Here is a 21,124-nt window from a genome sequence, read left to right as displayed (position 1 = left end):
TATCAGAAAAAGAAACTCCAGGCCATTATCACTCATAAAGATTGATGTAAAAAAATTCCTAAAGTAAACATTTGCAAACTGAACCCAACAATGCAGAAAAAAGACAATGTAACATGACCAGGATAGATAGTTTCAGAACTGCAAAGTTGTTTCAGCATTTAAAAAAATCTATTAATGGGGGCTTCCCTGGTTGCGCAGTGGTTGAGAATCTGCCGCTAATGTGGGGGACACAGGTTCGAGCCCTGGTCTGGGAGGATCCCACATGCCGCGGAGCGACTAGGCCCGTGAGCCACAACTACTGAGCCTGCGCGTCTGGAGCCTGTGCTCCACAACAAAAGAGGCCGCAATAGTGAGAGACCCGCGCACCGCGATGAAGAGTGGCCCCCGCTTGCCACAACTAGAGAAAGCCCTCACACAGAAACGAAGACCCAATACAGCAAAAATAAATTAATTAATTAATAACCTCCTACCCCCAACATCTAAAAAAAAAAAATCTATTAATGTAATTCACCACATTAACAGATTAAAGGAGAAAAATCATATGATCACCTCAACAGATCCATAAAGAACACTGAATAAAATTTAACATCATTCATGATAAAAACTCCTAGCTAGCTAGTAATCACTCACCTGATAAATTTCATACTCAGTGGTGGAACATAAAAATATTCTATTTTATGGATAAAGAAGATGTGGTACATATATACAATGGAACATTACTCAGCCATAAAAAGGAATGAAATTGGGTCATTTGTAGAGATGTGGATGGACCTAGAGACTGTCATACAGAGTGAACTAAGTCAGAAAGAGAAAAACAAATATTGTATATTAATGCATACATGTGGAATCCAGAAAAATGGTACAGATGAACCGGTTTGCAGGGCAGAAATAGAGACACAGATGTAGAGAACAAACATGGACACCAAGGGAGGAAAGTGCGGGGGGAGGAGGGAGGTGGTGGTGGTGGGATGAATTGGGAGATTAGGACTGAAATATATACACTAATATATATAAAATAGATAACTAATAAGAACCTGCTGTATAAAATAAATAAATAAAATAAAATTCAAAAAAATATATTCCATTTTAAATTAGAGCAGATAAGAATACTATTATCAGTTACATGGAATATTAAACTTGTGGTCCCAGTCAGTGCAATCAGACAAGAAAAGGAAATAATAAAAAAGAAAAAGAAACTAAAAGTACACAGAAGGGCTTCCCTGGTGGCGGCGCAGTGGTTGGGAGTCTGCCTGCCGGTGTGGAGGACGCAGATTCGTGTCCTGATCCAGGAGGATCCCGCATGCTGCAGAGTGGCTGCACCCGTGAGCCATGGCCACTGGGCCTGCGTGTCCGGAGTCTGTGCTCCGCGGCGGGTGAGGCCACAGTGGTGAGAGGCCCACGTACCGCCAAAAAAAAAAAAAAAACACGGAAAAAAAGTACACAGAAGAATCAAAAAAATTTAAAGAGCTGGTTCTTTGGATGAAAAACAACCATAAAATTTATGAAATGCTATTAAGCCTAATGAAGTTAAAAAACAAACAAACAATAAACATAAATTACAAAATTAGAAACGAGGATAAAAAACAGAACAGATACAGAAGGATTTTCTTTTATTATAGTAATATGTATAAATCTATACTAATGTAATAGGCAATATCTGAAGACATCTAAGGCACTAAATTGACTGAAGAAGTAGAAAATGATCAAAGAATCCCCTCCCAAAGATGGTGCTAGGCCCAGTCTTACAAATGGGTACAGAGCAGATGCATCTTATTCAATTGTATAAGGTATGCATTCCTGAAGATCTTCTAAAATTCAAAGCTCACATCATATAACACCATTTTCAAAAAAAGATGATGGGTATCCTGTTTACCAGCTAAATCATAAATACAATTCATTTGGCCACCACCTTTTAAATTTCATGACTGTTAATCATTTTTTAAATGTAGATTGATTCACGGTATTACACATTTTATACATAAAGCAAGACTATTAAAATGTTTATATCATGTAATTTTCAACTTGCATAATTCATATGCATAAAGAATGGCTCTCATGTATTTTCAAACCTTTAAACAATCATTCTCCTGCCACAGAGACTGTTCAAGAGCACAGGAAATGAGAGTACACTTCAAAAAATATTTTATAAAACTATTATAACCTTGATATCAAAACCTAACAAAGACAACCTAAAAGTAATACTTATTAGTAAAGATGCAAAAATCCCATATAAATAATAACAAATCTAACTCAGTAATATATACTAGAAGTTATCCTTACAAACTTCCCCTTAACCAGGATTAACAAATGCTACCCATTCTCTCTGCTAACGATCTAAGGTCCAGAGCAGGTGCAAGCCTGCAGCTAATCTAATTTATCCACTGCAGCTCCCAGCAGATGAGCTGTATGTTTACCAAGAGTTCATTGTTTGTTCCCAAATCTGTTTATGCCAGTTGTACTAATACAGTAATTAGATCAATAAGTAAATATTATAAAAATATATAAAATTTGAATTTAAAAAGAAAGGGCATTTTATCTATGAAAATGAACTTAATGTTGATTTTTTTTAATTATGAAAATGAAGTATGAGTGAGGTGGACAAAAAGGTGAGGGGGATCTGAAATGTTAAAAAAACTCCATGTTCAGATTCTTTTGCAGCTATCATTAAGAGCTCATCAAACATTAATAAACCTAAAGGAAAAATCATAGCTAATGCATTATGAATGTGGTTATTATGGAAAGACAACATGACATTTGAATAGCAGATCCAAATTCAAAGAGGTCTTGGCACATGTCAAATGATTGTCAAATGAAGATACATGGATATGATCAAAAAGAAATGTTCGTGGTACTTATATTTGACTTTTAATGAGTCCCTATTTAACCGACTTTAATTAGCCAACCAACTACCTATCTTGATGGACTGCATAAGAGGACTTCAATTGTAGTCAACTATAATACCATGACCAATTGACTCATTTGGGTTTACCCCAGGAATGCAGGACAATTATACATACATATATATGAGTGTGTGTGTGTATGTGTATATATATATATATATATAAACATAAAATATATATATATAAAACAGACAATGGAAAACAAAATGATCATCTTGATAAATGCCAAATGCCATTGGATAATATCGGTTGGCCATAAGATGTTATGGGAAAACCCGAACGAACTTTCTGGCCAGCCCAATATTAAACTTCCATATCTAATTTTAAGTTATTAATAAACTAATAATACAGGACACAACCTGACAAAATCAAGAATATCTATCCGAAACTACCAATCATTATCATAATGGAAAAATGACAGAGACCTTCTCATTAGAATCAGTAACTAAATAAGTTTGCTCACTAGCAACTCCATTATCAAACGTCATTCTGGAAAAAGGAATAAGGTATAACTATTAGAAAATGACATGTTTATTATTGTTTGAAGAAGACAATCTTATCTACCTGAAAAACTCAACCGAATCAATTAACCACTGTCAGAAGTAATAAAGGTACTTAACAAAGAGTCTGCTTCAAAGTAAATATACAAAAATATTGTTTTTCTATATTCTAGCAATAGCTAGTTATACAAAGTCATAAGAAAAAAAAAGATATTCCATTCAGACAGCAACAAACACTATAAAATGCCTAGGAATAAACTTAACAAGAAATGGACTAGACCTATTTAAAGTAAACTAAAAATAACTCCTCTAAGGGACAAAAAATAAGACAATAGTGGAAATTAAGAAATGAAATGTCCAATGATAGGGGAATAGTTTATGGATGTCCATACAACAGGATGTCCAAGCAACAGTTTATGGATGTCCATACAAATTAAGAAATGAAATGTCCAATGACAGGGGAATAGTTTATGGATGTCCATACAACAGCATGACATGCAACCATTTTTTAAAGAATATAAAGACATGGAAAAACATTTATAATACATTTTAAGTACAAGAAAATGCAGATTTTTTTAAAAGTACAATATGATCTTGATTTTGTAAAAAATAAAAGTATGCACATGTGCATAAGAGATATCTAAAAATGTAGGCACATCAAAGTCTTAACAGTGCTTATCTCCAACTGGTAGGAACACAGGTGGTTTTAACTTTCTGCCTTACACTTTTTTGTGTTTTCTATATTTTCTACAATAGATAAATCAGAAAACATTTAAAATGTAGAGTGCCTCTGCCTAGAAGCCATAAAACACCCAACACAGCAATGCCTCCTCTTGGCACCATGAATGGAGTTTAACTTTCAGCAAGTCCTATCTCTTATGACCCCCCTACAAGTCTGGGGCTCCCCTTGACTTCATGAGTGCATGTTGAAGGACCCTCGACCCATAAAGATAATACCTAAGGAATCAGCCCAGGAGGACAGAAGTATTCCTCCTGGCAAATGAAGGAGTGAACTGTGGGCCCCAGCAGAGCTCTCAGAATCTGCTGGGGACAGCCAGGTTTCTGCAGTCACACACGTTTCATGCCTCTGGGAGGAGTAGAGAAAATCAATCTGCCTTTGCCCATAGAGGCCGCTTGTGTCCCACGTCCCAGCGGTCAGGGTCTAGAGACTTCCCTGTTTCCACTGGCCCATGCTACCCCATGCAGGGAAATAGGATTAAGGTAAATCCCAGGATGCACCGAGAGATAATTCAGGGATGTCTGTTTCTGCAAATCTTCCCTCAGTTTTCTCCCTACCCCTCCATCACTGCACAGGACAGGTAACTGTTTTCTGCCAGGGCTCAGAAAACTCCTTTCTTCCCCTCCCATCCCCACCTCCTCTGTTCCCTTCCTAACTCCTTACCCCCACTCAGCCCCCCCCGGGAAATTCAAGGTGCCCACAAGTAGGTAAACAATACATACATGACGACTGGATGGAGAAGACGCCATGTTAGTGGGGGCGAAGCCCGACAGACCATCTGCAAGCTACAAATTAAACACGCTGGTTAGCAACAGGATTAGAGAAACCAGGGAAAACTGCATGATCCTGAGGAAGTAGAGCTCTCCAACCAGGCACCCTGTGCTCTCTCTCCAGGGAGGCTGCAAAAGTTGTGGGAGAAACGTGTGCTTTGGAGTTGGACAAGTGTGGCTTCAAATCCTGGCCTCATTGCTTTACCAGCTATGTGACCTTGGACGAGCCCCCTGACCTCTCTGAGTCAGCATCTCCATCTGGAGAATGGGAACAAAGCCGTGTGTTGTCACAGAGCAGCAGCGAGTATGGATGACGTGAAGGCCATGCGCACCTAGGACAAGGTGAGGCACGTGGGAGGGGCTCAGCCAATACCTGTCTCATGCCTGCTTTCTCACCGCCCTTGGCACCACTGACTCCATGCCACTCTCACATGCCCTCCCTGCCTTTCAAACTTCCTGACCTCAGACATACTCCAAGCTCCCCATCATCCCTGGTGGTTTCTTCTAACAACTGAGTCACACCAACCCCTGCTTGGGCACTATTCCTAAACCAATGCAGGTTTCTGAGTCTTCTGTCCTCAAGGACAAAAACCAGGGCAACGTGTGGCTTCCCCAAAACCAGGGGAGCTTTAAGAGTCTCATAAACACACCACCCCTATACTACAGAAACCTTGCTGCATTCTTTTCTGGCATCAGATCCTTGCCTGCAATCTCCTAGTACCATGAATCCATAATTTATAGGGTGCAGGGTCCAGGAGGGCCTTGTTGGGGTCAGGACTGAAGGTAGGGTGACTTTTTCAGGGGCCGCTACAATAGTGCCAGAGGAGGTGATGGAGCTGTGGGTGGACGAGTACCAGTCTAGGTGGATGAGGCCAGGAGATGCCTTCTAGGCAGAGGAGACAGCAAGTGTGAAGGGTAGAGGAATAAAGCAGCACTGCCAGTTTAAGAGAGAGCAAACGGTCCAGGAAGGCAGGCTTGGGGGATATGGTGGAGGGATGAGCAGACCAGCGGGACCCTCTCTTCCTTTGAGTCTGGGGCAGGGGGCTCTGGGAGACTCCCCAGGAGGCCAAGCCCTTGGAATCGACCAGATGAACTCCACGTGAAGCCCCCAGCTGCCCAGAGACTGGCCCAGCCAGGCAGTAGCTCTGCCCCTCTTGTTCTCATCCTGAACCTCACAGAAGCCTTATTGTTATTTTTAATATAGTTCGTTTTTAGAAAGGTGAGAGGGAAACCGGCAGTTCACCAGTGCAAGAGGGAGAAAAAATAAAGCTAAACATAGTGCTCCAAAGGTCTGGGCCAGCTTCCGAAATTACATGTTCCCCTTTGGGATTTGGACATAATTTGCCGCTCCAGTTCTGGGAGCACGTTCCCACCTTCACGGCGTCCCAGAGACTAAAACCGGAGCAGGTGGCTCAAAATTAGCCCGAGCTGGGAGCCGGGGAGCAGCTGGCCCCAGCACCCCACCCCACCCCACCCCACGGGTGTGGGGAGCAGGCCTCCTGATGCTTCCTGCACACTAGCCTGAGTTTCCCCTACAGCCTCCCGGGCCCATCAGACACACACACACACACACACACACACACACACACACTCGGTGCACCATCAAACACATGCGATCAACACACATGCTGTCAACACACACACACAGAGTAAACCACCAAACACATGCGATCAACACACACACACAGTACACCATCAAACACATGCGATCAACACGCATGCTGTCAACACACACACACAGAGTAAACCACCAAACACATGCGATCAACACGCATGCTGTCAACACACACACACAGTACACCATCAAACACATGCGATCAACACACATGCTGTCAACACACACACAGTACACCATCAAACACATGCGATCAACACACATGCTGTCAACACACACACACAGTACACCATCAAACACATGCGATCAACACACATGCTGTCAACACACACACACAGTACACCATCAAACACATGCGATCAACACACATGCTGTCAACACACACACAGTACACCATCAAACACATGCGATCAACACGCATGCTGTCAACACACACACACAGTACACCATCAAACACATGCGATCAACACACATGCTGTCAACACACACACACGTACACCATCAAACACATGTGATCAACACACATGCTGTCAACACACACACACAGTACACCATCAAACACATGCGATCAACACGCATGCTGTCAACACACACACACAGTACACCATCAAACACATGCAATCAACACACATGCTGTCAACACACACAGTACACCATCAAACACATGCGATCAACCACGCATGCTGTCAACACACACACAATACACCATCAAACACATGCGATCAACACGCATGCTGTCAACACACACACACAGTACACCATCAAACACATGCGATCAACACACATGCTGTCAACACACACACACAGTACACCATCAAACACATGCGATCAACACGCATGCTGTCAACACACACACACGTACACCATCAAACACATGCGATCAACACACATGCTGTCAACACACACACAGTATACCATCAAACACATGCGATCAACACGCATGCTGTCAACACACACACAGTACACCATCAAACACATGCAGTCAACACACATGCTGTCAACACACACACACACACACACACACACACACACCTCCCACCACCAAGCCTTTGCCCCAGCTCCTCTGCCCACCAGGAAAGGCCTCCTCTCCCCTCTGCTGTTCTAACCCCTCTCGCCAGCCGCCTGGGAGAAGCTTTCCTGATGACTTAGCCCACGCTGACCTTGTAGGGCCCAGAGTCCAAGATCTTGGTGTCCTTGCTAATCAAGCATTCATTGCTTTGCTATCACTCTGTTCATCTCATTTGGATCTGCAACATAGCCCTCCTCTGTCAGCCAGAGGGAAGACTTCCCGAGAGCGCTCTTCCTCTTTCTCCCTCCTCAACACACACATGTTCTCCACCCCACGGCCTGACTTCAAGAGGAGACCCCTACCCAGGGTGATCTCTCAGAATGATAGGCAAGCGTCACCCTTGACCTGAAGGTAGGTGATGCGTGGGATGGGCAGGGGGTGCCACCTCTACATGAGCCTCAAGACCCCCTAGGAAATGATGGGAAGCCCACTCTGGGTGTGTTCCTGCACTGCTTCTCTTCCCATTTCCATCATGAGAACGCCAAGAACCAGCAGACTAGTCGACAAAGGCCCCAAGTTTGTTTGAAACGTAAAAGTAGAGCCTGATTCATACTCAGAGGCAGAATCAGAGACAGAGAGAGCAGCCTGGGGGGAAGGGAAGGACAGAGGAGGCCACGTTGGGAGCAGTTCATTCACAGCGTGCTCCTGCCTGGAGGCAACACCTATCTGTTCATTATTTTTCTATATTTTCCAAACTTTATATAATGGACAATTTATAATCAGAGAAAAATGAATATATCCTTTATCTCAAGCAGAGCACTAGACAGAAGGAAACACCTCTGTGCCCCTCTCGGAGGAAACCCCCAGCCTGCCCTCAGCAAGTTAGGTGTCAAGGCCACGATGCTTGCAGCACCACCACTACGCTTGCGCACATATCTGCTCCCAGCCCCCCACCCCACTTCTCATGCACACCCATGTGCACACACACCGCACACACCCACCCTACCACCATCCCCAGACTACGGCTCTAAAATCTACGCGAAGACAGCCACACAGACCAAGAATACACTGTGGGGTTGCTATGCGAGAGTTGATCTCATCCCAGCCCCCCGCCACAGAGAAGAGTCCAGGAGGCCAGGCATCTCCCTACTCCCAGAGACAGGTGCCCACCTACAAGCCCTAGAAGGCCAAGTGGACAGTTCTGCCTCATACATCCATTTCAGATCATCTCTAGAACTGGCCACTCTTGACAGACACTGAAACATTTCTAGAAACCTGAGAAATGCTTGGCCGTGGTTGTCAGCCAATGGCACAGGCATCAGGAAAGTCTGGGGTATCTTTTTCTAGTGTGTGGCAGCTCATCCCAGAAACTGGCGGACGATGGTGAGAAGGTTCTTCAGCAGAGAAGAGGCAACTGAGCAAGGAGACGGGAGGGACTTAAACAGAAGCCGAATGTGGCAAGAGAGCATTTGGAGCCGGGGAGGAGCCTTCTGCTGGGTCCACAGCCAGAGCTGGTGAGCACAGCGATAGGGGCCGCATGATGGGGGGGAACAATACAGGTGGCCTAGAGACACGGGCGGCAGAAACAGGAGCCAGCAAAATCCAAGTTCTGCCAGACTTATCATCCCTCCTTCTCATCCCTATCCTATCTGCACTGGGGAAGGGGCGAGGGGACAAGAGCCCAGCCAGAACTATCTGGAAAACCACTGGATCTGGAACCCACAGCCTCCTGGATCAGCCCCAAGATGCCCGGTCCTCCCAAGTCCTGCACAGGAGATGTGCAAGACAGAGTGAGGGAAGGATCTCCTGAGCCAGCCAGATCGGATCAACGATCTCAGAGAAAAGCACGATACAAAATTGCTTTTTCCCCAAGCCCCCAGCAGACCCCATCAGGACAGGGCTTCCCGAAGACTGGGACTGATCTCCCTGCAGGCCTCGGGGCTCCTTGAGAATAGGGTTATGTCTCCTCCATCAGACGGGGAGCTCGATGAGGGCAGGGTCCAAACCTCCCCCACCAGAGCAGGCGGATCTCACTTCCTCCTCTCCCTACCGACCTCCGAGGTCCTGTGAGCCCAGGCCCTCCCCGCGCGGGCATGCCTCCACCAGCCCGAACCTCAGCTCCCCGCCTTCTGCCCGGCCAGCAGCTCTAGCTGCATGCTCCCACCAAGAGTGCAGCCCCTGCTCTGGCTCAGACCCCGGGCCCCGGTTCACTCATGTCAACGCTGTAAGGACGTCCAGCCTGGGCCTCCGCACCGTCTGCCTCTGGTTGTGCTTGTAGCCAGCAGGACCCAAGAGAGTCCCTCCCCATCTGAGTCTGTAGACATTTTGAGGGCAGCACACACAGAACGGAAATCCTGCTGGGCAAGCTCTACGCTTCCCTGCACAGACTCAGACGGCCCGCTGACGGGGGTGGGGGAAGCGGGAGCCAGCACTGGGCGCCCGGAGCTTGGGGCTAAGTAGCTGCCTCATTCAGCTACGAACACCCACCCAGGCCAGAAGGTACTAGCCTTGAGTGTAGCTGAATTCTGTGTATTTGCAATTTCCATTTGGGTTTCCCCAGTCAAGAGAAGCTCCTCCTTAGACCCCTACAGAGAGTAGGCAGGTAATCGACCCAGCCACCCCTCTACTTATGCATCCATCCACTCATCCATCCATCCATCCATCCATCCATCCATCTACCCATCCACCCAGGCAGACTTTCTTCGAACGCCTCCTCTAAGTCAGGCCCTGTGCTGGTCACTGGGGACACAAAGAGTAATGAGCCCTCGTCACTTCCCTGAGCCTAGTCTAGGAAAGATGCTGCTGACTTAAGGCAAGCGCAGTGACCAAGATAGAGACAGGACTTGCAGAAGAAGTGGAGGAGCCAGGCAGAATCCTGGAAGGAGGTGACCACACCTGGGCTGAGTCTTAAAGAATGACTGGGAGCTGGCCAGAAGGTGCTCCCAGCAGAAAGCGTGCTGGGGTGGGGCCCTGGAGAGCCATAGAGGCGGGAGAAACGGAGAGCTGGGGGCTTCTGAGGACGCTTAGCACCAGAGAACTATAAAGCAGCTATGAAGCTCTTGTCTCAGCAGCAGCGAGGCCCAGGACTGAACACCAGAAATGTCCCCATGGAAGTGGCAGAAAGGTGAAAGAGATGAGCGCGTGAGAAAGAAGCAGAAATCAGCCCTAAATGTCAGAGGGAAGCCCCTGTAAGCACATCTCGGGGAGGGTCTCGAGGATCCCGAGCCCAACCCAACACCCAAGTTTGTTCTCTTGCTCTCAAGGCTAATATTTGACTGATGGTTCAGAAAAAAGTAAAACCCTCCCAAAACGCCACCCCCTCCCCAGTGAACGAACAGGTTGTGGGCCTGAGCACAAGTACCGTCTACACAGGCTGGGAGGCTCTGCCTCCGGGCAGCCCAGAAGCTCTGGGAGCCCCAAGTGCCAGGGGTGCGGCCAGAATCAAGAGAAGCTGAGAGGAGGGTGACAACCTGCAACAGACGGTGACAACTTGGAACAGAGCTATTCAAGGCTGGTGCCCACAGTGAGGTCTTTTTCCGTCTCCACTGCAGGAAGGACTGGGTGGTCTCAGCCGTACAGGACCCTGAGCCACCTCAGGGCCCAAGGTGAAGAGAGCGCTTCCCCCCTCAATAAGAGATGCCACAGACCTCTTGCCATGCTGTTTGGCACTGGTATCTGGGTCACCAGCTCGCCCTGTTGTGGAGCACATAGCCAGGGGCTGCCTCTTACCTGCCGACAGGGTTGGACACCCTTGCAGTAAGGCCCCTCTCCTGGCCCCCTTCCTCTCCTGCAGGTGGAGGGAATGGGGTGAGAGGGACCACTGGCTTGGACACACACCCATCCTTCAAGCTGCCTGCCAGGTGCCACAGAGCACAAGCCCATAGATGAATCTCCCCCCAAGGAGGGCACTAGCTGGGTAAGGCGATGGGGCTGGGGCACCCCAGAGGCTACCGGTCGCTCCCCACCCTGTCCTCCTTCTCTCTCGTTCGCTCCTTCCACCCTGATTTCCTGGGTGATTTCCAGGAGAGAGCCCTCTAGGTAGTGGGGCCATTTTTCTCATATGCTTTGGGGGAAATGATTGGGTCTTGACCAGAAGACCACACACAGTCTCCCCTGCAACCCCCAACCTGCTCCCAACCAGACTGAAAGCTCCTAACTGGGGCCGTCCATCTGTAAGGTGTCCAGCCACCAGGCTGCAGAGAGAGTGTCCTATGGAGGCCGTGTGATAAGGAAGGGAGGGCAAGGGGCAGGGAGAGGGCAAGCAAGCCAGCTCTTGGAAGGAGCCAGTGTCTGTCCCCGGGGACCCATCGTACCTGGATGGGGATGAGGGGCTCCTTGTCGTCGATGTCAATCAGCACATCTTCCCCAGGACTGAGTAAGCTCACGTCATCTGTAGGGGGAGCAGTGTCCAGGCCTGAGAGGGGGCTCCCTCAGGGGCTCACCCCTCCTGAGACACAAGACTCGGCCCTCTGTCTTGCCACACTTTTCACTCCGTGTCTCCCTCTTCCTCCCAGCCATCCTTCCCTCTCCCGGATCCTGTCACGCTCCCCGTCTCCCCAGTTCTCCCTCTAGCTCCCTCTTCATCCCACTGATGCCTGAATCTCCCTCTCCCTCGGCCTTTTCCGCACCACACGCCACCCCAGCATCCACCCCCGCAACCTCTCCTGGTGGGCCCAGCCCAGGGCCAGACGGTGCCCTGAGGGAGACGAGATTCCCACCCGTCCTTCCGGTCATCTCATTCAGGGCCCGGTAAGCTGGGAAGTCCACCTGTCCCAGCCCCCTCTGCCTCCCCGCCCCCATCAACAGCCCCGCCCCTACCTGGGCCGCCCTGTGGGGATGGACTCTCCTCTGAGTAAGGGTCGCACAGGAAGCTCTCCAGGGAGCGGATGGTACACTGGCCCACCACAGGCCGGCGGCCAAACTGGCGATTATCAATTACCTTGATCACGACGGGGGGACAGTAGAGCTCCTCCCTGGGCAGCATCTGGGTGGAGGGGGAGGGAAGCTCTGGGCAGCAGCCTGACCCCATCTCTGGGAGGTCTCAGAGGAAGGCGAGCCCTTCTTCCCAGGGCAAGTCCAAGGTGCAGAAAATGCTCTCAACCCACACATAACCCCCAAGAGCCAGCGATCCAAACGGGTGGTTTGCCGAGCCCAGGAGCTGGCCAGTGGAGCAGAAGCCACACGCCCCTTCTGTCCGCCTCCTGAACACTGTATGCAGAGGCCGACTTTTCCCTCACAGTTTTACCTTCCAAACACATCCAGCTCAGCCTAAAGTTAAAACAAGTCTACTTTCCCTGAACCCTCACTGGCCGGGGAAGGGAAGAAGGGAGAAGTTGGCCCGGGACTCAACGTTTCTCGCAGACAGACCCCCCCCAAGTGGATACTCAAGAGTTGGCTTCCAGACCCAGATTCTTCTCCCCCCAACCCTAAAAGCACTTTGAACACAACTTGAAATAATTTATATGCTCTCCTTCGGTGGCGGCTTTGGCTCAGCCAAGAGGAGGCTCCTGTTGACAGCCACTGGGCCTGGAATTTCCATAGTACTTTCATCTTGCAAACCATTTTCCTTTCCTCAGACTTGCCTTACTCTGGTCACTAGGCCCAGGCAACCCAGGTTGCTGGGAGAGCTGAGGCCTGAGGGCCGCGGGGGTGAGCCCCTCTGCGGGGGCCCAGGCTGGGGGAGGACCAGGTCCTGGAAGGTTTGGAGGAATCCTGGAAGCTCAGAGCCCTGGCAGGGAGCACCGTGGGGCTGAGGCCGGCCCTGAGAGGGGAAACAGCCACGGATGGGTCCTTGGGAGTTCCGTGGACTCAGGATCTGAGGAGGAGGGGCCGAGCTGGCCCCCTCTGCACTGCTCGCAGGCTTCAACTCCTCCAGGGAGGAGAGAGCATTTCCTCCCATTCTCCAGTGAGGTGGGAGCGATGCCGTGACCCACTCAGAATCCCGCAGGGAGCCAGACCCCAGGCCGCCTGGGGCCGCGAGGAAATTCTAACCGCCAGGACTCCGGAAGGGGACGGCGGGGAGGTCGGGCTCACCACTTCCATGAAGAGGGTGCAGATGTCAAAGTTGGGGTTCTTCCGGAGGTTCTTGATGACACAGGACTGCACGGTCTGGCCCCCGCACTCCACCACCAGGCTCGGGGAGGACACGCTGGCCAGCTGGTAGCTCTTCATGTTCCGAAGGCCCCACGCCAGGATCTGGGGGCACGGAGTGAGGACAGCAGCTGGGAAGGCCCCAGGCCCCAGAAAGGCTGGGCCAGGAAGAGGAAGGGCCCGGCTGCCCACAGTCCCCACCCCACCACGGGGGTGGGCTCACCTCGATGGCGGTTCGCTGGAGAACAGGCTTGATGTTCTGGGGGACCATGTAGATGTTGGCCTCCCTCTGGGGTGGCGGATAGGGTAGGTCCGTGTCCTCCGACTGCAGGGCAGCAGGTAGAATGCAGGCAAAGGCAGGAGGGAGACCAAGGCGGAAAGACAAGAAAGGAGGACAGACGGGATGGAAAGAAGGACATGTGGAGAGACACAGAAACAGAGCAGCGAGGACACAAAAGTGGGCAACCGGGCAGACAGAAATGAGAGAGCAAAGTCAGTTTCTCAGGCACCATCTTCTCCAGGATCACAATTCTAGCACCTTGGCCCAGGGTTCAGGTGATCCTGTTTCAAATGAGCCCCGGGGCACCCCTCCTCCCACCAACGAGCTACTCAGGGTGACCCCGTCCCTGTCACACATACACTTGTGCACACACGTGCACACACACGCACTGCCCCGTCCAACCTGACACGTCCACTTCAGCCCCTCTCAGTCCCGAGAGGACCACGTGCCCTCCTGCTAGCCTGGTTCTCCTGCCTCCTGGCTCAGACCCTCCCAACTTACCACCGCCCTGGTGTTCCATCTCCAGCCCCAAACTCACACCTGTCCTGAGGTGTGACACATCTGAACAGAATGCTTGCACTGTGGGCCAGAAGGGGTATTTACAAATAGGAGAAGGGGACAGCAAGGCCCACCAACCACGGGCACCAAAGGGCCTACGGGGGAGGCTCCTTCACACCACGGACCAGAGATGAGCGTGGCCTGTGTCAACCCTACCTGCTATGGGTTTGCCAAAAAGACTTGGGCAAGAGTCCTGAAGAGATACGTAGGGAAGCAGGCGGGGCAATGGAGGCAGGTATTACTGTGGATTAGGCAACTACCAAGTCTGACAGTGGTCAGAAACACGGGCTCTGGGTATGGATCCTGACTCCACTACTTACTGAGTAAAATAAGTTATTTCATTTCTCTGTGGCTCAATTTTCTTCATCTATAAAGTAATTATCAAAACTATCAACCTCTAAAGGTTAGTGTGAGGCTTGGAGAAGTTAATACAACATTTAGAAGAGTGCCTGGTTCATGTAAACTCTCAATAGGAGCCCACATGGCACCTTTGTGACAACTAGAGAAGGATGACCCTTTCTTAAAACTCTTAACTTCCACGTCAGAAAATCATCATAGTTTACTAGTTTATTAGAACAAGACACTTTACTGCCACCTACTGGAAATTGTTATAATAAATTAAAATACATGATGTCTGCACTGGAAATCGCACCCCCTTAGACCCAGTGCTCTTCCGCAGTGCACAACCTGCACATCCATACATGGAGGCCCTGACACTCAGGAAATGTCAACTATAAATAGAAGGGCTGTGCTGTGTGCTTTACAGAGCTTGCCTCAGGTAATTGCATTAATAAACAATGGAATCATTGGATTCATTCTCCAAGTGACTTGCTCTGGGTTCCTTCTCAAAGGATGGTGCATCCATCTACAGACGCTCTGACGCAGATGGTGGGAGCAGCTGGAGGACTGAAACACACCAGCTTCCTCCCGCCTCACCACTTCACAGCCAATCCCAGCTGTCACTCCTGCCAACGACACACTGATGATGCTACGCTTCGTGACCTGTGGTGGTACGAAGCTCATTTCTAGAATCAAACCAGACCCTGGTCCTAGTCTTAACCCTGCAGCTCCTGAGCTATTTGACCTCGGGCAAATTATTCAACCTCTGTGACTCAGTACCCTCACATGAAAATCCGGGATAACGAAACTCTTACACAATTGGTCTGAGAATTTAACAAGAGAACAAATGTAGGGTTTCTGGCACATAGAAGGTGCTTAATAAACAGCAGTGACTAAAATGGTCACTGTATTGTTGGTGGTGCCGCTGTTTCCATCACTCATGTTGTCGGTGATCCCCCAGGGACTTGAGCAGAGCTGAGCCATCAGAGGCACCTCTCAAAACAACGCTGGCTTCAGAACTATCCCTACGTCCCCAGAGCACAGAGTGAAGGAATTCATCATCTTCCTCCAGACCCACAATGCAGGTGACATGATATTTTTAGACTGGCTGAGCAGCGGACGCCATCAGGAGAAAGAGTGATGAGCAGGGCTGCCACGGGCACAACTCCAGGGGGTGCTGTGCACGTCACAATCCACATGAATGGTGCCCCTGGAGGCTGGAGGCAGAGCCCGCGGTGGCCTGGCTGCTCTGGGGACGCCTGGCTTGGCGTCCAACCTTGGCACTCCAAGGCCACCTTACTGCAACAGCTGTGCAGCAGGGGTCGCCTCTTTTTGAAAAAGGTTATGCCTGAAGGCCTGCTGGTGGCCTGCTCAAGGCTGATGCCCAACCCACAGTGGACCCAGGGCCAAAAGCCCATGACGAAAGGGACAAATAGAAGAGGTCAGGGAGGGAACGGCCCCGGGCTCCTGGGTGGGGAGGCAGAAAGACCAAGCCTTTCTCATAGGGCTGCAATGTTGTCCTGAAATCACCCAGGAAAACTCATGAATATACTTCCCCCAGAACATCCCTCTCCAGGTCCCCAGACACTGGGCAGTGTCCCTTTGGTTCCTTTTTGTCCCTCACTTCCACGTCCCGCTTTCCCTCTGGGCTCCTCCAGGTCCCCTGTGAGGATATTCCTCTCTCTGTGCAGACGCGCAGGCTCCCCACCACAGGAACCTGCTTACAGAGGAAGACAGGGACCAAGAACCTGGAGAAGACTGGGCTCCAGTACCGTTTGCAGGAGGCCCTGGAGGAAGACGGCGGGTGCACACAGCTGTGGAGCGCCAGGCCCGGCCGGCAGGAGGGAGAGACAAGCAGAGACAGCGGTTAGAGGCGCATCCGCAGGGCAGCTTATAAGGCACAAGGCCCCCAGTCTCATCCCAAGGCCACCTCCATCCACCATGCCGTCCTCAGGGGTCCCAGGACATCCTTGCTCCCTGCACCTTGTTGCCATTCCCCAGAATCCCTGCCTCTGCAGGGGCTCCCCTACACCTGCCAGCTGCTACCAAGTCCTCTGCCCCCTCCCCACTGTGCGCCCCGCCCCGCCTGGAGGCACCTCTCATTATCACTGCGCATCTACGTTGCCATGTGCTCTGGCTCCCTAACCCGGTCTCATCCAGTGCGCAATTTTCGACACTATCTGCTGGATTCTTTCCTTGCATTTAAAGACAGTCTCGAGACGGTATCTCATCCACACCTTCTCTCTGTGTCCTCTCCTGCAGCCTGCCACCCTCTCCTCTCTCTCTTCCTGAAAAAGGCTGCCTCCATCCCCTGCCTCTCCCCCGCTTCCACACAGCCCTCTGCCCAGTGCACTCGCTCCGCCCCTTGCACCCCCTCCCTGGAAACCTCTCTCTCCAAAATTAACAACAACCTGCTTGTAGGCCAACCCAGAGGAAACTCACAGGTGCCTATCTCTCTCCCTACCTCAGCAGCATCTGGCCAGCTGACCTCGTCCTCCTTCCTAAAGCCGTCTGTCTAGCTCCTTACCGCTGGCCCCTCCACCCTCTCTACCCTCCGCTGGCTGTGTCTCCCTGGCAGCCTCCCCGCTGCTCCTCTGCCCAGCCCTCCCCTAGGCTTTCCGCTCCCAAACATCTCTCCTAAGCCCCACACTCACATTCCAACCTTACCGCTACTTCATCCATGTGTCCTCCTGGCCTCTCACACCGAGCTTGTCCCAAACTGGATTCTCTAAGATCCCAACTCCCCGCCAAAAACCTGCTCTCTTCAAATGTCATCTCAGAATCCAGCCCCACCGTCCACCCAGATCTCCAAGCCAAAAACGCCACACCACCCTCGACTCTCCTTCCCCTGGATTGATCCCCAAGCCTTAGGGCTCTGTCTCCTAAATCTCTCCCAGGCCCACCCACACATCTTCTTTCCTGGGTCTGGGTCACCACCATCTCTTGCCTGGATTCACCAGCTTCATCCTAAGTGATCTCTTGCATCTGGTTTTGCACATCCCCTTCCAATGAATGTATGCTGTACCCTGCAGCCAGGGAAGACTTTCTAAGAATGCCACTCTGTTTAAAACCCACCCACTCAGGATGAAGTCCAAACTCCGTGACGCAGCCTCCAAGGCCCCTCATCTTCTAGCTCCTGTTGACCTCTCTGGTCTCGCCTCGCACCACCAACTTTCCCCTCCGGGACCCCAGGCAGTGATGGGCCACCTCCCCAGCCATGCTCAACAGCACCCCCACTTCTGAACGCCAGCAGGTTGCAGGAGGCACCACACTCTCTTTACCTGTGAGGTTGGAGCTCACTGGTCCCTCTGTCTGAAAGGCTCTTCTGCCCACTTCATCTGGCTACCTCCTACGTGGACTTCATGTCCACTTAAGTGTTCCTTGGAGCCCCAGGTTTAAGTTAAGCACCCCACGGTTCCCAGAGCAACTTGTCCCATTGAAAGACACATCACGCTGGGTCATTCATTCCTGTGTGTTCATTTGTCTGTGTCCCTTGTGAAAGCAGCAATTCTGCACACGGGGACAAGAGCTATATCCCCTGTCCAATAAATAAAGGCTTACGAACAGATTATTGAAGGCAGGGAGGGAGGGATGGCAGAGGGCGAATGGACAGGGGGATGGGGGACAAAGAACCGACGCCAACACTCTCCCAACCTTCCCAACGCTCTTGCCTGTGTCAGTCTTGCATCCTCACCAGCCCCTCCTTTCCCCGTGCCCGCTCATTCCTCCCTCTGTTTGAATGGGCTTCCTTTGCCATCTTCCAGAATCTACCACATCTTTCAGGGCCTAGGTCAAACTCTACATCCTCCAGAAAATCTCCCCAACCACTCCAGAAACTCTTGACAACCCTACTCTCTGACTTCTTTTACCTCTAATTAAGCAACCCTGGGCTCTGGTTGCCCAAGGTCCTGACTGGTATCCCACATATCACGCTTGGGAGTCCTGCGACACCAGCCCGATGGCCACCCCTGTGCCCAAGTTTCTCAATTTTTTCTGGTCCAGCCCATCTGAGAGGCATGATATCTCCTTCCAGGACAGTGACCCTCAGTGGGGTGGGCTGCAGCGACCCCTATCAGCACTGCCAGGCTGGGAGGGGGTGGGTGTAGACTGAAAGCACCGCCAGGACATCCTGATTCACTGTCCCGTGTGTGCCGGGGGACTCCGAGGATCACAGACCTCAGGGGCAGCCACACAATAGAAGGCTAATAAGATGACCCCTTCCATGATGGGGTCCGTGCCTTCCATGTTCCTCCCCACCCACCCTGAATGCAGGGCAGACGTGGGGCTGCTACACTGACGGGGTTCTACAGGTGTGTAGGGTGCTTACCGAGACAGCTCAGACCAAGAGGACAAGGACACAAGGACAGATGAGGCTCTCTCCCCACTTTAGGCAGAATCCACCTCCTGCCTCCTTTCATCTATCCGTCCTGCTGGCCAGTTCAGCACAGGGAACTGAGGCCCCTGAGCCATGAGAGGGGGGCTTCCTCTCCCAGTCCCAGGGGCCACCACACTAGACAGACGTGCATTCCCAGGGCTGGGGCAAGTGTGGGCAGGCCCCTCCGGCCACCTAGGTCAGTGTTGCCACCAGTAGCCCACAGACCCCCTCCCCACACAGCAGGGCACGGTCAGGTGACCCTCTGGACACTCAGATCCCAGATCCGCGGGGAGCTCCATGTGGGCGCAGCCGGGCGGGCTGGGAGGGCTCCACTGTCTGCCTGCCCCACCCAGCTCGTTAGGAACGCATACTGCTCTAATTACACTTCCCAGGAAAAACAGTGTTTTAAATTAAAGCCTTGGGGGAGGGATAGGGGGATGGGGACCACTGGGCTTATTCTCCTGATTGCAAAACACCAAATTTTTCCTTCTGGAGGATTTGGGGGTGCAGGAGAGTACCTCATGTACATCTCAGACTAAAAGCCATAGCCTGTTGCCTGGATTAGGAAGGGGACGGAGGGACATCTGGTTGGCCCCCAACTCACAGCAAAAAAGCCACGGAGGACGCTCTCCCTTCAACCAGGGCATGCCTCCACGGAGCATGACAGGAGCATCAGAACCAAGGGTGATACTCCGAACCACGCCCCCTTAGGTGCTCAGGACCATAAGCCCCTGCTCCCACCTAAAGGGTTCCCAGATGGGGTCTTCCTCTACACAGGCTCCACATCCTAGGAGCCCTCAATTATTAAGGAATCTGCCATCATCTCTTCTGCCGTTTGTGTGTGTGTGTGTGTGTGTGTGTGTGTGTGTGTGCATGTTCTCGTGAGTGTACATATTTGCACACACTCACACATGCCTGTGCACTCTCCATTTCTCAGGAAATCTAAAATTGCAGTTTCTTTGAACTCATTCCCCTTGGCAGCGCAGACCGCCTTTGTTCTCCAGACAAAAAGGAAAAGAAACGAGACAGAGGGCTCAGAAGAGGCGGGGAGAAGGAGGGAGAGAGGGAGCCTGGGCCAAGGAGCAAACAGAGGAAAAGGGAAATGCGAAGGGAGAGCTGGACAAGGGGAAGAGAAAGGCTCAGGAAGAGGGGAAACAGCAAGTGACAGACAGAAAGACAGGCTGGGAGCTGGAAAGAAACCCTCCCCTCCACCCGTTTAGGACCCAGGTCTCCCAGACACCAAAGCCTCAAAGACACAATGCAACAGTCCCCCTTCCCAACCAAGAGCCCCTGGAGAGGGATGCTCCAGGTGGGCAAACAGCCTGGGGGAGGGGAAATCTTGTTGCCCACCAAACTGGCCCCACGCGGTGACACGCACCCCCCAGCCCGAGGCACTGCCACCTGGACCCCCACAGAGAGCTCAGAGTCACCTCTTCCAGGAAGCCATCCCTACTGTCCTCCATCTGCTCTAGGAGAGCTCAGCCCGGGTAGGTGCCTTTCACCTCATTCATGACACTGTCTCCCACACAGGCGTGGGCCGTGTGCTGGCCGGAAGGCAGTCCCCACCAAAGAGGCCGTCCTTACACCATGCTTCAGAGTCACTCGCCCCTCTCCATTCCCTCTCTAGCCTAGGCCCCCATCAGCACATCTGTCTCAAAAGCCTCCTAGCTGGTCTCTCCTGCCCCACACTCCCCACTCCACACCTCTCTGCAGCCAGACGGCTTCCTAACACACCCATCTGTCCTCTCTGCTCCCAGACTTTTGAGGGCCCCCGTGGCCAGTGGCCCACGGCATGGCCTTTCAAAGCCCTCCAGGATGGCTGGAGCGCCCTTCACAGGGATCAGGCCGGGAGTCTGGAGGGGGCTGAACGAGGGATACCAGGCAGGAGCTCGGCCGCAGCAAAGAAGACAGAAAATTCTTGCTAAGGCGTCAGGCTTCCAGCAGGACCA

At 51.3% G+C, this 21,124-nt stretch overlaps 1 protein-coding gene across 26 annotated transcripts in view; it reads right to left on the bottom strand.

Moving 5' to 3' along the window:
• The window catches only part of DYSF (dysferlin), a 223,366-nt gene that overhangs the window by 59,389 nt on the left and 142,853 nt on the right, over positions 1-21,124 (bottom strand). For 9 of the 26 annotated variants that reach the window (XM_032652808.1, XM_032652814.1, XM_032652819.1 and 6 more), the window contains 5 exons: positions 13,847-13,948; positions 13,567-13,728; positions 12,352-12,517; positions 11,847-11,923; positions 4,862-4,924 (listed from right to left, as the gene is read on the bottom strand). In XM_032652808.1, the coding sequence (XP_032508699.1) occupies positions 4,862-4,924; positions 11,847-11,923; positions 12,352-12,517; positions 13,567-13,728; positions 13,847-13,948 (570 nt within the window). Of the gene's footprint in view, positions 1-4,861; positions 4,925-11,846; positions 11,924-12,351; positions 12,518-13,566; positions 13,729-13,846; positions 13,949-16,572; positions 16,615-21,124 lie in introns of all 26 variants that reach the window. The other 17 variants (XM_032652801.1, XM_032652810.1, XM_032652800.1 and 14 more) reach the window with 3 other exon arrangements.

This window comes from Phocoena sinus, chromosome 13 (assembly GCF_008692025.1).
Source record: "Phocoena sinus isolate mPhoSin1 chromosome 13, mPhoSin1.pri, whole genome shotgun sequence".
Taxonomy (NCBI): Eukaryota; Metazoa; Chordata; class Mammalia; order Artiodactyla; family Phocoenidae; genus Phocoena; species Phocoena sinus.
The sequence above is the reverse complement of the archived record's forward strand: the minus strand, read 5'-3'. Positions and strand labels throughout refer to the sequence as shown.